Genomic DNA, 11121 nt, shown 5'->3' on the forward strand with positions numbered 1-11121 from the left:
AGTAGCAACGAAAATAATGTTATGGTTGGGTCACAACGTGAGGAGCTGTGTTTAAGGGCCAGAGGTTGAGAACCACTGGAAAGGAACACAAATGCTGTTATCATGCAGGACCTGCCGGGTGCCTAACACCAGGCTGAGCAGAGTACTGTCAGGATTCCATTACACCTTTTCTGCTCTATCTTGGTGGCCTCATCAGTTTTCTTCCCCTCACAAGAGCCAGGCCTCGTGAGCCCCTTCCTTTCACTCCAGGTCCCTAGGAGATCCCTGCAGGCTCCTTCCTCTTTGTCCTCTAGAACCCTTTAGCTTCCCTACTATCTTGCTCATGCTTCTCTGCCCAGCTCCAATGAACCAATGCCGAAGAGAACCTTTTTGCTTGGCTCCTTTCCAGACTTTCCCTGGGCCTTGGTCCTCCCTTAGCCCTACATTCTGGGGCTAAGAAGCCCTTGCCCTTACAAAGGCCTCAGAAACCCCAAGCCAAGTCCTTTAGCATCTAGGTGTGGAATTCAGCCCAGTCCTTACACCATCTCTGTGGAGCAGAAACCTCCTCATTGTAAAAATGAGTGTGTTGGACAGTCTTGGAACCCTATCTCAGAAACCTTTGGCCAAACCTCTTCCTCCAGCCAGTACTGAACTGAGCTTTTTGGGAAAGCTTCAATCTTTCCTGGGGCTTCTCCAGTACAACCTGGTGGGACCCCCCAAGGGAGCCTATCTGGCCCTCATGCATGAACAGCCCAGAAATGTGGGAAACTAAGAGTCTGTGGGGTTTCCCTTGACTGATAGGGGATAAGAGCTCCTTGTTTCTTACCTAAGTGGTCCAGACCAGCTGGTAGCCATGGAGGAAATAAGTGGTCAGATGTTTTGAAGGCACATGCTGTCCTTCTGTCCTCTGCTACCCAAACTCCATCTACCATTCCAGGCCCAGCTCCACCTCACCATTTCCCAAAGCCTCTTCCAATCCCCAAGCCTGCACTGGACTCACATAGGCTGTGAGATTGGGGACCTTAGCCAAAGTGAGCTAAATCACTGAAGGGGCAGAGAGAGAGCCCAAAAGATGCTCTTAGCAGTCTCCTGAAGAATCCAACACCTATTAATTAATGTCACCCCAAAAAGTTTAATTTAAAAATAATTTTTTTAAAAAAGAATCCAACACCTAAATAGTGAGCTCAAGATGGAAGATACCAGACTTGATGCTCCCTGTTAAGTGTGCTGTAGGCCCTCTGAGTCTCCTATTTGGTGCCTATCACATGACCAATGCTATTCTGGAACTGGGGACACAAGTGCAAACTAACAAAATCCCTGCCCTCATGGAGCTATCATGCTGGAGATAGACAGACAGACAACAAACACATCCACCGGTAAATAGACTGTCAGATGATGGTAAGTGCTGGTAAAGTAAATAGGCTTGACAGAAAGTAAAGGAAGGAGTCACGTGGATCTCTAGGGGAAGAGTTTTCTATTCAGAGGGAAATAGCCTGTGCAAAAGTCCAGAGGCAGGATTATCCTTGGCATATTTAAGGCTCAAGGACAGTGTGACCAAAGAGGAGAACCGGCCCTAGCTGGTTTGGCTCAGTGGATAGAGCGTCAGCCTGCGGGCTGAAGGGTCCTGGGTTATCCCCAGTAGGGGGCATGCAGGAGGCAGCTGATCCGTGATTTTCTCTCATCATTGATGTTTCTATCTCTCTCTCCCTCTCCCTTCCTCTCTGAAATCAATAAAAGTATATTTTAAAAATAAAGAGAGAGAGAGAGAACTGGAAGGGGGATGATAGGAGAGAAGTAGCAGAAGGAGAGCATATGGGGCCTGTAGATATTGTTAAGGATTGAGGCTTTTACTTAGAGTGAGGTGGGAACCATGGGAGGGTTTCAAGCAAAGATAGAACACAGTCTCACTTAGCCGCAGAAGGGTTACTCTGGCTGCTGTGGTGAGAATCACTGGGTGGGGAGGTTGGAGGGGAAGCAGAGGAGAGGATGTTGCAGAGATCCAGGTCACAGGTGATGGTGGTCCAGATCAGCTGGTAGCCATGGAGGAAATAAGTGGCCAGGTGTTGTGAAGGCACATATGATGGGATTGCTGGTGGCTTAGTTGAAGAATGTGAGCCAAGAGAAGAGTCAAGGTTTCTGGCCCAGGTAACTAGTCCAGAAACACAATGAGATGAGAAAAAGTGCAGAAGGAGAGGGTTTAGGGATATGGTGAGGAGTTCTGTCTTGAATATGAATTAAAACTTCATGGAGAAAACTCAACTCATCTGTTTTTCTAGCTGAGGTTTATGACTAACTTGGCAGGAAAGTTTTCCAGTGGGGCAGGAGAGCAAATCAAAACTCTGGGAGACTTCACAGTCCTAATATTTGTTTAAGGTGGTTTAATAATTGTTCCTCTCCTCTAGGATTTTGAGAGTAATAGCTATTCTGACTTTTATAAACAGTGAATTCAATAATAATAAAATAGCAGTGTTTCTGTTAAAAACAAAACAAAACAAAACACACAAAAAAACTCTAGGAGAAAATGATGCTTGATCACAGAAAGACTTGTACATGAATGTTCATAGTTCTATTCATAAGAACTAAAAACTAGAGACAACCTACATGTCTACCAACAAGAAAAACAGCAAATATTCATAAGCAAATTATGATCTATCCACACAATAGGATAATATTTAGCAAAATAAGGAACAAACTACTAATATACACAACAACCTGGATGAATCTCCAATGCATTGCACTGAGCAAAATTAACCTACACAAAAGAGTACAAACTATATGATTCTTTCATGTGACATGCCAGAACAGGAAGAACTAAGCTAACAGCAGAACAGTCATTTCCTCCGGGAATACACAAAGCACCAGAACTGAGCTCAGCCTCTTGGGAATACTTCCCAGGACTGAGTCTTGGGTGAGGCCACAGAAAGCAGAGACAGTTGAAAACATGGCCACAGTCAGAGACAACGGTGCCAGCAGCAGTAGTGCCCAGCCACATTCCTCCCGTGGCCAGTCCTTCTAATCAATCCCATCAGTCACCCTGTAATCTTCTAATAAATCTCTTTTCTGCTTAGGCCTCTCAAAGCCATTTCTATGGTTGAAACCAAACACCCTGGCTGGTAAACACTCTGTGGAAAGAGCCCAGGACTCAGTGTCAGAGAGACCTGGACAGCGTCCTAAGTCACTCTGGTTCATCAAGTCTCACCACACCGGTGATTAGACAGCCAGAGGGAGCTTGTCCCATGACCAGCCCAGTTCACAAGGGAAAGCAATGAGGCAGGAAGAGACCTTGGAAGGATGGGAGGAGCTGCTGAGGGCACCTACCGGGCAAGCCAACCCAGCCAGGGGGTCCAGTTTCAGCTGGGTAGGTGGGAGTTGTGGCAAACCAGCCTTGCTGGACTTAGTAGCAGGGTAGGGAAGTTCATGGAATTGACCTGAACCCAGAGAGGTGGATCCTCACAACCTAGGCTGAGCGCTAGGCAGGAACAGCTTTTCAGGAATGAGGTCCCTGTGCAAGGAATGTCTTCTAGGGCTGAAGACAGCCTGGGCTTCAGGGAGTCCTCAGCCAGAGGAAGAGACTGAACACAAGGTGTGGAATGTGCCTTATAACTCACAGGTGCACATGCACAAGTGCACATGCACACACACACACACACACACACACCACATACATCATGCACACACGGATTAGCTCCCTCAAAGAGGAACACAAGAAAAAATATGGGAGAGTGCCAGGGCAATTCCACTGATGAGGAAACCAAAGAGAGCTGGCTGTGGCCACAAGGCACCTTCTGTGGAAGCCTTGATCAGGCTGGAGGCTGCTATGTTTTGGGCCAGACTGAGTATCCAGCTGGGGCAAGGGAAGGAGGATTCACCTCTAGGATTTGAGTGTATCAGCTAGCTAATGTAGGGTAACAGATCTCTCCAAAACTCGGTGGTTGAAAATAAAAGAATCTGTTATTATTTATGAGTCTATGGGTCAGCTAAGCAGTCTTGTATTGGCCAGAATCACTTTTGTGTCTCTGGTCAACTATGGGTCAAGTAGGTGTCTTTGCTGATCCTGGCTGGGCATTTGGGTGCCAGCTAGTGGCTGGTGTAAGATGGCCTCAGCTAGGAAGATTGTCTCTGCTCCATGTGGTCTCTTGTCCTCCTGTAGGCTAGCCTGAGTATGTTCACAAGGTCATGGCAGCATTCAAGAGAGCAAGAAACAGGCAAGGTTCAGAAAGGGCTCAACAACTTCTACCACCTCTCATCAGCCAAAGCAAGCCACAAGTCCAGACCAGATTCAAGGGGTCAGGAAACACACTCCACCTCTCAGTGGGATGAGCTATGAGATCAGATCATAAAGGGTGTGGATTCAGGGAGCGATGGAAAATTAGGGCCATTTTTTTTTTTTTTAATCATCTGCTACTTAAGGCAAAGGCAATCCTGGCAAAGAATATGTCAAACCCCAGGTTTTCAAGCAAAACCCTCAACCACTCACTGGCTGCTTTAAGAACAGCTCCTGGCCCTTCTCCACAAAGGTCCCTCCCTCACTGGAGTTTAGACCAGGGAGGAACATGGAGACAAGCCCCTGGGAGTCCTGGAGGCCAGTCCTGTCTCTGATCCTGAGTGGGTACTAGGAGCAAAGATGAGGCAGGAGGAAAGCCAAGTGAAAGGAAGAACTAGGAGACTGGACATGCCCTTTCTGGCAACAAGAACCTACCCACAGAGGATAAGGAACAGGGGACAATTTTAGGACCTCTCACCCCATCTCCTCCCTTGTCCGCCTCTCCTGGGCACCAAGCTTCCACCAATCCTGCTGACTCATATCATCTAGGTTTTCCTCCTGGTAGGACCCAGGCTCCAAAACCAACCCCTCTCAAATTACCCCAACTTCTAGCTTTTCACAGCTCTTCACCTCTTCTCGCACTCTTTATAGCTGCTGCAGAGGAATGAATCTGACAAAGCCTACCTGTCTCAGGGTCAGGGCAGTTTTGGCCAATGGATTTCATCTCTAAGTGGCAATAGTAATGATACTAACAGCTTCCATTTATTGAGCACCTACTGTGTGCCAGGTCTTACGCTAAGTGTTTATCAGAGATTATTCTGGGATTACATTCCAGGGGCTAACTAGAGAATTCATTCTCTGGAAAGGGGTTGTAAGTCCCTGTCTGAAAGAGACTGGTGATGAATTAGTGATGTCTGTGACGGTTGTGACTGATGGTAGTAATGAAAAAGAAAATGGGGGTGCTTGCAACCTAGTTCAGTATCTGGTTAAAACTGGCGTCTTACTTCCCCACTCTGACTGACTTGGGCGGAGCTACAGAGCCCAACCCCAGGGCCCTGCCACAGCTGACTTGTGCAGAGCTGCGGGGACCCTCAGGGGCCGCCAGAGGAGGAGATATATAGGTCAGAGCCTTCCCACGAGTTCAGTTCAAGCTTTGGATCCAGAATTCCCCCGGACTAAGAGATCTGCAAAATAAAGGTTAAACTTTCCTCCCTCAGAGTGCTGGCCGACGGTTCTCCCGTGCATTCTGCCACAACAGTGACAGCAGGCATACTTGGGTAGGATCTATCTTACTTCAGGCTGCTATAACAAAGTACCACAGACAGGGTGGCTTAAAGAAACATACATTTATTTACCACATTTCTGGAGGCCGGGAAGTCCAAGATCAAGATGCCGGCAGATCTGGTGTCTGCTGAGGGCCCACTTCCTGGTTTGCAGATGGCCTCTTCTTGCTGTATCCTCACAAGGTGGAGAGCAGGAAGAGGAAGCAATTTCTCTTGTGTCTTTTCTTATAAAGTCATTAATCCCATTCATTCGGGCTCCTCCTAATGACCTAATTACCCCCAAAGACCCTATCTCCTAATACCATCACATAGGCGGTTAGGATTTCAACATATGAATTTTGGAGGGACATAAACAGTCTATTACTCTGTTGCTGTGATCTTAGGCAAACTACTTAATCTCTCTGAACTTCAGAGATGATATTCACTGGGTTGTGAACATTAAATGAGATCATGCTTACAAAGCAATGACAATAGCAAGTATGAAATAAGTGCTTACTATTTTAAACATTAGGGTTCTGATCATTCTTTCTAGAACAGGGACTACACACCCTAAGCCTCTAGGGGTGAGGCAGGATGAGGCAGGGTGAGGCTGCTGGCATTATGAAGAGCACTCCACACTGGGAAAGGTTAGGCTGCCCTGATTTTCAATGAAAAGACTCAGTTTGGGAACCACGTGGATAGCTGATACTGCTTTTGGATTTTACCACTTCCAACCACCAGTACCTGTGATTTCTTTTGCCTGAGAGCTTTCTCTGGCCACTTGATCCCGCTCTGTGTATCTGTAATCAGGGAGTTATATAGTGCCCCAGTCACCCTCAACTAATAACTGATGGGAGTTGGTGTATAACGACTCCAGTTCCCTCGCCCCTCAGATGCCATAACTCAGCTGCGTGCTCTGCACTGTCTCCCAGACTTCCTGAGCAGGATTAAGGTCCAGTCACCCACAGTGGCTGAAATGCACCTTGCATAGGCTTCCTTCCCTCCCGCATCTCACTTACTGAATCTCCTACTAGAGATCTTGGGACGACTTCACAAATAAGCCTCTTGCACTGAATCTTTGGCTGAGGATGTGCTCCTGTGGAGAAGCAGACTGAGTCCACCTTTGGTGAGGCCAGCCATGCCATGCCAGTTAGTGGTCATCCGTAAGGGCCACACCAAGCCTGACCTCTGCTCAGCAGCTCAGGCTGCCTCAAAATGATAGACCCTTTGGGCTGCTCGATCAGAAACAATCTCTATTCCCAGGTGTTCAAGCTAGAGACACCTTAAAGACAAATTTTCTCTCCTTTAAATCCCTCTTCACAGACTCAGGGACTCCTTCGTGGTGACTGTCAAGGCCATGTTGACCTGAGGGCAGAGATGTGGTTCTAGCTTGAATGCCACCTCTAATCATTTAGTAGACGCTCCCTGGAGGAGCTAGCCAGGGTTGGAGTATGCAGATAAAAGTAGTGATGTCTGTCTTGAGCACTGGAATGAGTAAGCAATGGTCTTATGTCCACCACTCTGGCTCTAGAAGTAAATTAGCTCCTTCGAGGGGAAGTTGGCTAAATTTTTCTTTAACATTCCTAATCCACCAAGACTCTCTGTGCCTCTGGCTGAGCTACTTCCTTCATCTGACTTGCCTCATCCCAGTCAGCAAGCCTGTGCACTAAGCAAGGCCACCCATTTTCTGGATGAGGAAACTAAGGCTCTAAAATATTTTTTTAAAATATATTTTTATTGATTTCAGAGAGGGAGAGGGAGAGAGAGAGATAGAAACATCAATGATGAGAGAGAATCATTGATCAGCTGCCTCCTGCACACCCCCTACTGGGGATTGAGCCCACAACCTGAGGTATGTGCCCTTGGCCAGAATTGAACCCAGACCCTTCAGTCCACAGGGCAATGCTCTATCCATGGAGCCAAATTGGCTAGGGCAAGGCTCTGAAATATTAAGTGACTTTCCCAACCTCACAAAACAGAGATTTTTTGTGTTTGTTTGTTTGTTTGTTTTGTTAATCCTCACCAAAGGATATTTTTTCCATTGCTTTTTCAGAGAGCGTGGAAAGAAGGGAAGAAGGGATGGAAGGGGACAAAGAGAGGGAGAGAAACATCGATGTGAGAGAGATCCATTGACTGGTTGCCTCCAGAACATGCCTGACGGGGGCTGGGAGTGAACCCACAACCCAGATATGTGCCCTTGACCAGGAATTGATCCTTCAACCCTTTGGTTCGCAGGCTGGCACTCCAACCATTGATCCATACTGGCCAGGGCACAGAACAGAGGTTTGTAATCAGATCTACCTGGCACCAAAGTCCCCAAACTTTTCTACTTCATAGAAAAGATAGTAGTAAAGGTCTTTCACTAAAGAGAAGAGCCCAACACTCCTTTTTGTGAAGAGAGGTCTTCTATGTACTGGTACCCGCACCCTTTGTTGTCTTCTCCAGTCAGATGGAGTAGAGGCTCTTTGGGGCCTTCCCCCATCCCCAGACACACACACACAGCCATTCCTCTGCCAGGCTTTGACTCCACCTGCTCGGGTCCAGACTCTCTCATCCCCACGGGGGAGGGGGAGTGGTTGAGGGGGACACTAGTTCTCACACATTTACTGTCCTTGAGCTGCTATCTCTCAGAGAAGGCTGGGGGCTGCCTGGGAAAGCAGAGGAGAAATTCTAACTGGAGCAGGCATGACAGGGACACATCCAAACCTCCAAGTTATGGAAATATCCAGCAGCGGCCCTGCCAGGGTGATGTCTCAGCAGTCCCACAGGCAGGGGGCTGTGAAGGGGGGCTCCGGACCACAGCCTAGGCCTGGAGCCTGCTGACCAGGCGGCCTGCCTGTGGGGTTTGGCTCATGCTCTCTCCCAAGCTGCAGCTCAGGACTCTGAATACATACATCCCTGTTGCAGCACATCTTGCCTCAAGTTCCTGAAAGCCAGCAACTGTGCTCTGAGGAGCCTGGGGGATGAGACTCTCAGACCCATGGCCTCTCTACCCAGAAGCACACACTTTAACTTGCCCCTCCCTGCCCCTGTGGAGATACCTAACAGGGCAGCTTGTGGCTGGTGCCTGGCTTTGTGAAATTAGGCAGCAGCAAGGGGTGCACAAGTGAGGAAGAGGGTGACAAAGCCACCAGACTATGGACAATGCATGGGGTCATCAGGCTGACCTTGAAGTCAGCAAGACCTGACTTTAAGTTCCTCACTAACCAATGTCTTAGATCACATTCTCTAGAATCAGAGATGGGGATTCACACGATTTCCTGAGGAAATTGTCTTAAGAAAAGGGAGGGAAGGAAGCAGGACAGGGCAGGGGAAGATGCTCTCCAAGGGTGTCAAGGCTGACCTCAGTGAAGTCTGACCGCAGCCTGATCCCTTACGGAGCTCCGCGGGGTGAATAGTCTCCAGAGTTGCTCTCCCTTGAGGTAAGCAGCCCAGGCTCTCATCCCCCTGTATCAATCCGTCATTGTCCAGCCGTGGAGAACAGGGGGTGAGGGGTAAGAAGGGGGTAAATAAGTTCCCAGAAGATGCTGGACAAGGGCATCAGCTCTTAGCCACCACACGGCAACACCTGGGAAAAGAGACCAGGTAGGGCACTAACATCAGCTTTTACACTGGGCAAGATTCCGTTGACTCCTCTGTAAATTGTTTGGGAAAGATACAAACTGGCTGCAAGCTGCCCAAACTGTTTGGCCTTATTTAAATTTCCTTTTTCTTTCTTTCTTTCTTTTTTTTTTTAACAGATAAATCAACAGTAGTTTATTTATATAATAAATTAATTATACTTCAATACAGCTGTTTGAAAAGATTTTGTTTTAATTTTATAAGCAATGGGAAACCACTTAAGATTTATAAATGAAGAAAAACTATTGAAAAAATTGCCAGTAAAGAATTATTCAAAAACAAAAACAAAAAAGAATTATTCAGATTAAAATATAAAACTGGACTGAATGTCCTTGAGCATCTCCAGGAAGGCCTGCGGGGATGGCGCCTCCACATTCTGGAAGGTGTCCTGGACTCTGTCGTACCAGAAGAAGTATTTCTCCTCCAGCCAGATGAACCCGAAGTGGTCCTCATCGAACAGGATGAAGACTCCGGGGCAGCAGTGCCTGGGGTAGCCGAAGGACTCAATGTCCACGCCGTAGAAACACATCCTGCAGGTTCGGGGGTAGTTCTGGTCACTGGAGCGCACGCCCACAGGCAGAACAAACGGGACAGGCGGCTCCTCCGGAGCTGCGGCCCCGGACTCCCCGACGCTGGGCTGGGCAGGGCTCTGCCAGCCATGGCCCTGGCTTTCCTCAGTCGCGTCTTCTTGCTGCTGCTGCTGCTGCTGCTGCTCCCGGGTCACCTGCTCGTCAATCTCCTGGACCACGCGGGAGAGCTCTTGGAAGTCGCGGAAGATCTCGCCATCTCGCAGCTGGAGGCGGCGCAGGAGGTGGATCTCTAAGGCCTTCGTGCCGATTCCCATGAGCCTCGTGACCCTGGCGTACTTCCCGTGGAAGCTGAGCATGACGGTCGTGGGGCCGAAGGCGTTGTATCTGACGTAGAAGAGGCCTGGCCTGATGAGGTCGTCCGGGCGGCGCGGCGGGAGGTAGAGGCGGCGGTAGGTCAGGCAGTCATACCGCTGTCCGTCCTCCTGCACCCGCCCCCGCGCCCGCCCCCGCTCTCCCCTGAGCGGCGTTGGTGAGTCCGCTCGGTGGTCGGTCCTCTTGCACTGGATGGTGAGCCTGTCCTCCTGGATCTGCATGTGGCCGCTGTGGGGCCTGCCGAGGAGGCCTTCCAGGCACTCCACCGCGGCTGATTTCCGCTCCGTCAGGCGAATCCTGAACGAGGGCTTGAAACGTATTGGGCCACGCACATGGGGGTTAAGGGGAGGCCTGTACCTCCCGCCAGTGATGCCTAAGCCGTCCACCACGACGTTCAGCAGTGTTCTAACGCTATAATGGAGCTGCCACAGTCCCAAAGTGTGTCTGTATGGGAACAGCTTCGCATAGAATTCTCGGTAAGACATACCCATCATCTCCGGGTCCTGCAGGTTTTCACGAACGCCAAACTCCTCGCGGCAGCGCCGTCTCCAGATGCTGTCGGTGTGCAGGGTGTGGTGGAATGTGGTGCAGGCCTGGGCCAGGCTGCGCAGATCGGGGCCGGGGAGCGAGGCGAAGATCTGCACCAGGATCTCCACCGGCAGGTCCTGCAGCGAGCAGTGTGGGGGCGGCGGGGGCGGGGGCGGCATGGGGCTCGCGAGGCCTCCCCTCCCCGCACAGCACCGCGCTGCCTCGTCCACCTCGACCTGCTTTTCTGCCGGGGACGGCTTGCTGTGGGCCGCTGCCGTCTCAGCTGGGCGCTCGCGCTTCTGACGACACCGATGTCCCCGCGAAGAGCCCACGCCGCAGAGCCCAGCGCACTCCTCCATGCCTCCACGTGTAACCGCCACTACAGCCGGGGCTTTAAACTGGCTCAATCCGCCCTAGAGCCCAGCCACGCCCCCAGGCCTAGCCACGCCCCCAGGGCCTAGCCACGCCCCCTCGGAGGGGAGCCAATTGTAGGACTTCTTTTTGGCCAACTATGCTGAGAACCATTTATTTAGATGCTGTCCTTTGATCCCTTTCTTTTTTTTGT

The 11121-nt window shown here is 49.8% G+C and overlaps 1 protein-coding gene across 1 annotated transcript; it reads right to left on the minus strand.

Annotated features, from left to right (window-relative positions):
• Positions 1 to 9430: 9430 nt before the first annotated feature.
• LOC308523694 (F-box only protein 31-like) lies at positions 9431 to 10915 on the minus strand (the record flags this gene model as incomplete). Its single annotated transcript, XM_081097697.1, has 1 exon — positions 9431 to 10915. One exon carries the CDS (start codon positions 10913 to 10915, stop codon positions 9431 to 9433), a length of 1485 nt encoding a protein of 494 aa, XP_080953823.1.
• Positions 10916 to 11121: the final 206 nt, after the last annotated feature.

This window comes from Myotis nattereri, assembly GCF_964212035.1.
Source record: "Myotis nattereri genome assembly, chromosome: 8".
NCBI lineage: Eukaryota > Metazoa > Chordata > Mammalia > Chiroptera > Vespertilionidae > Myotis > Myotis nattereri.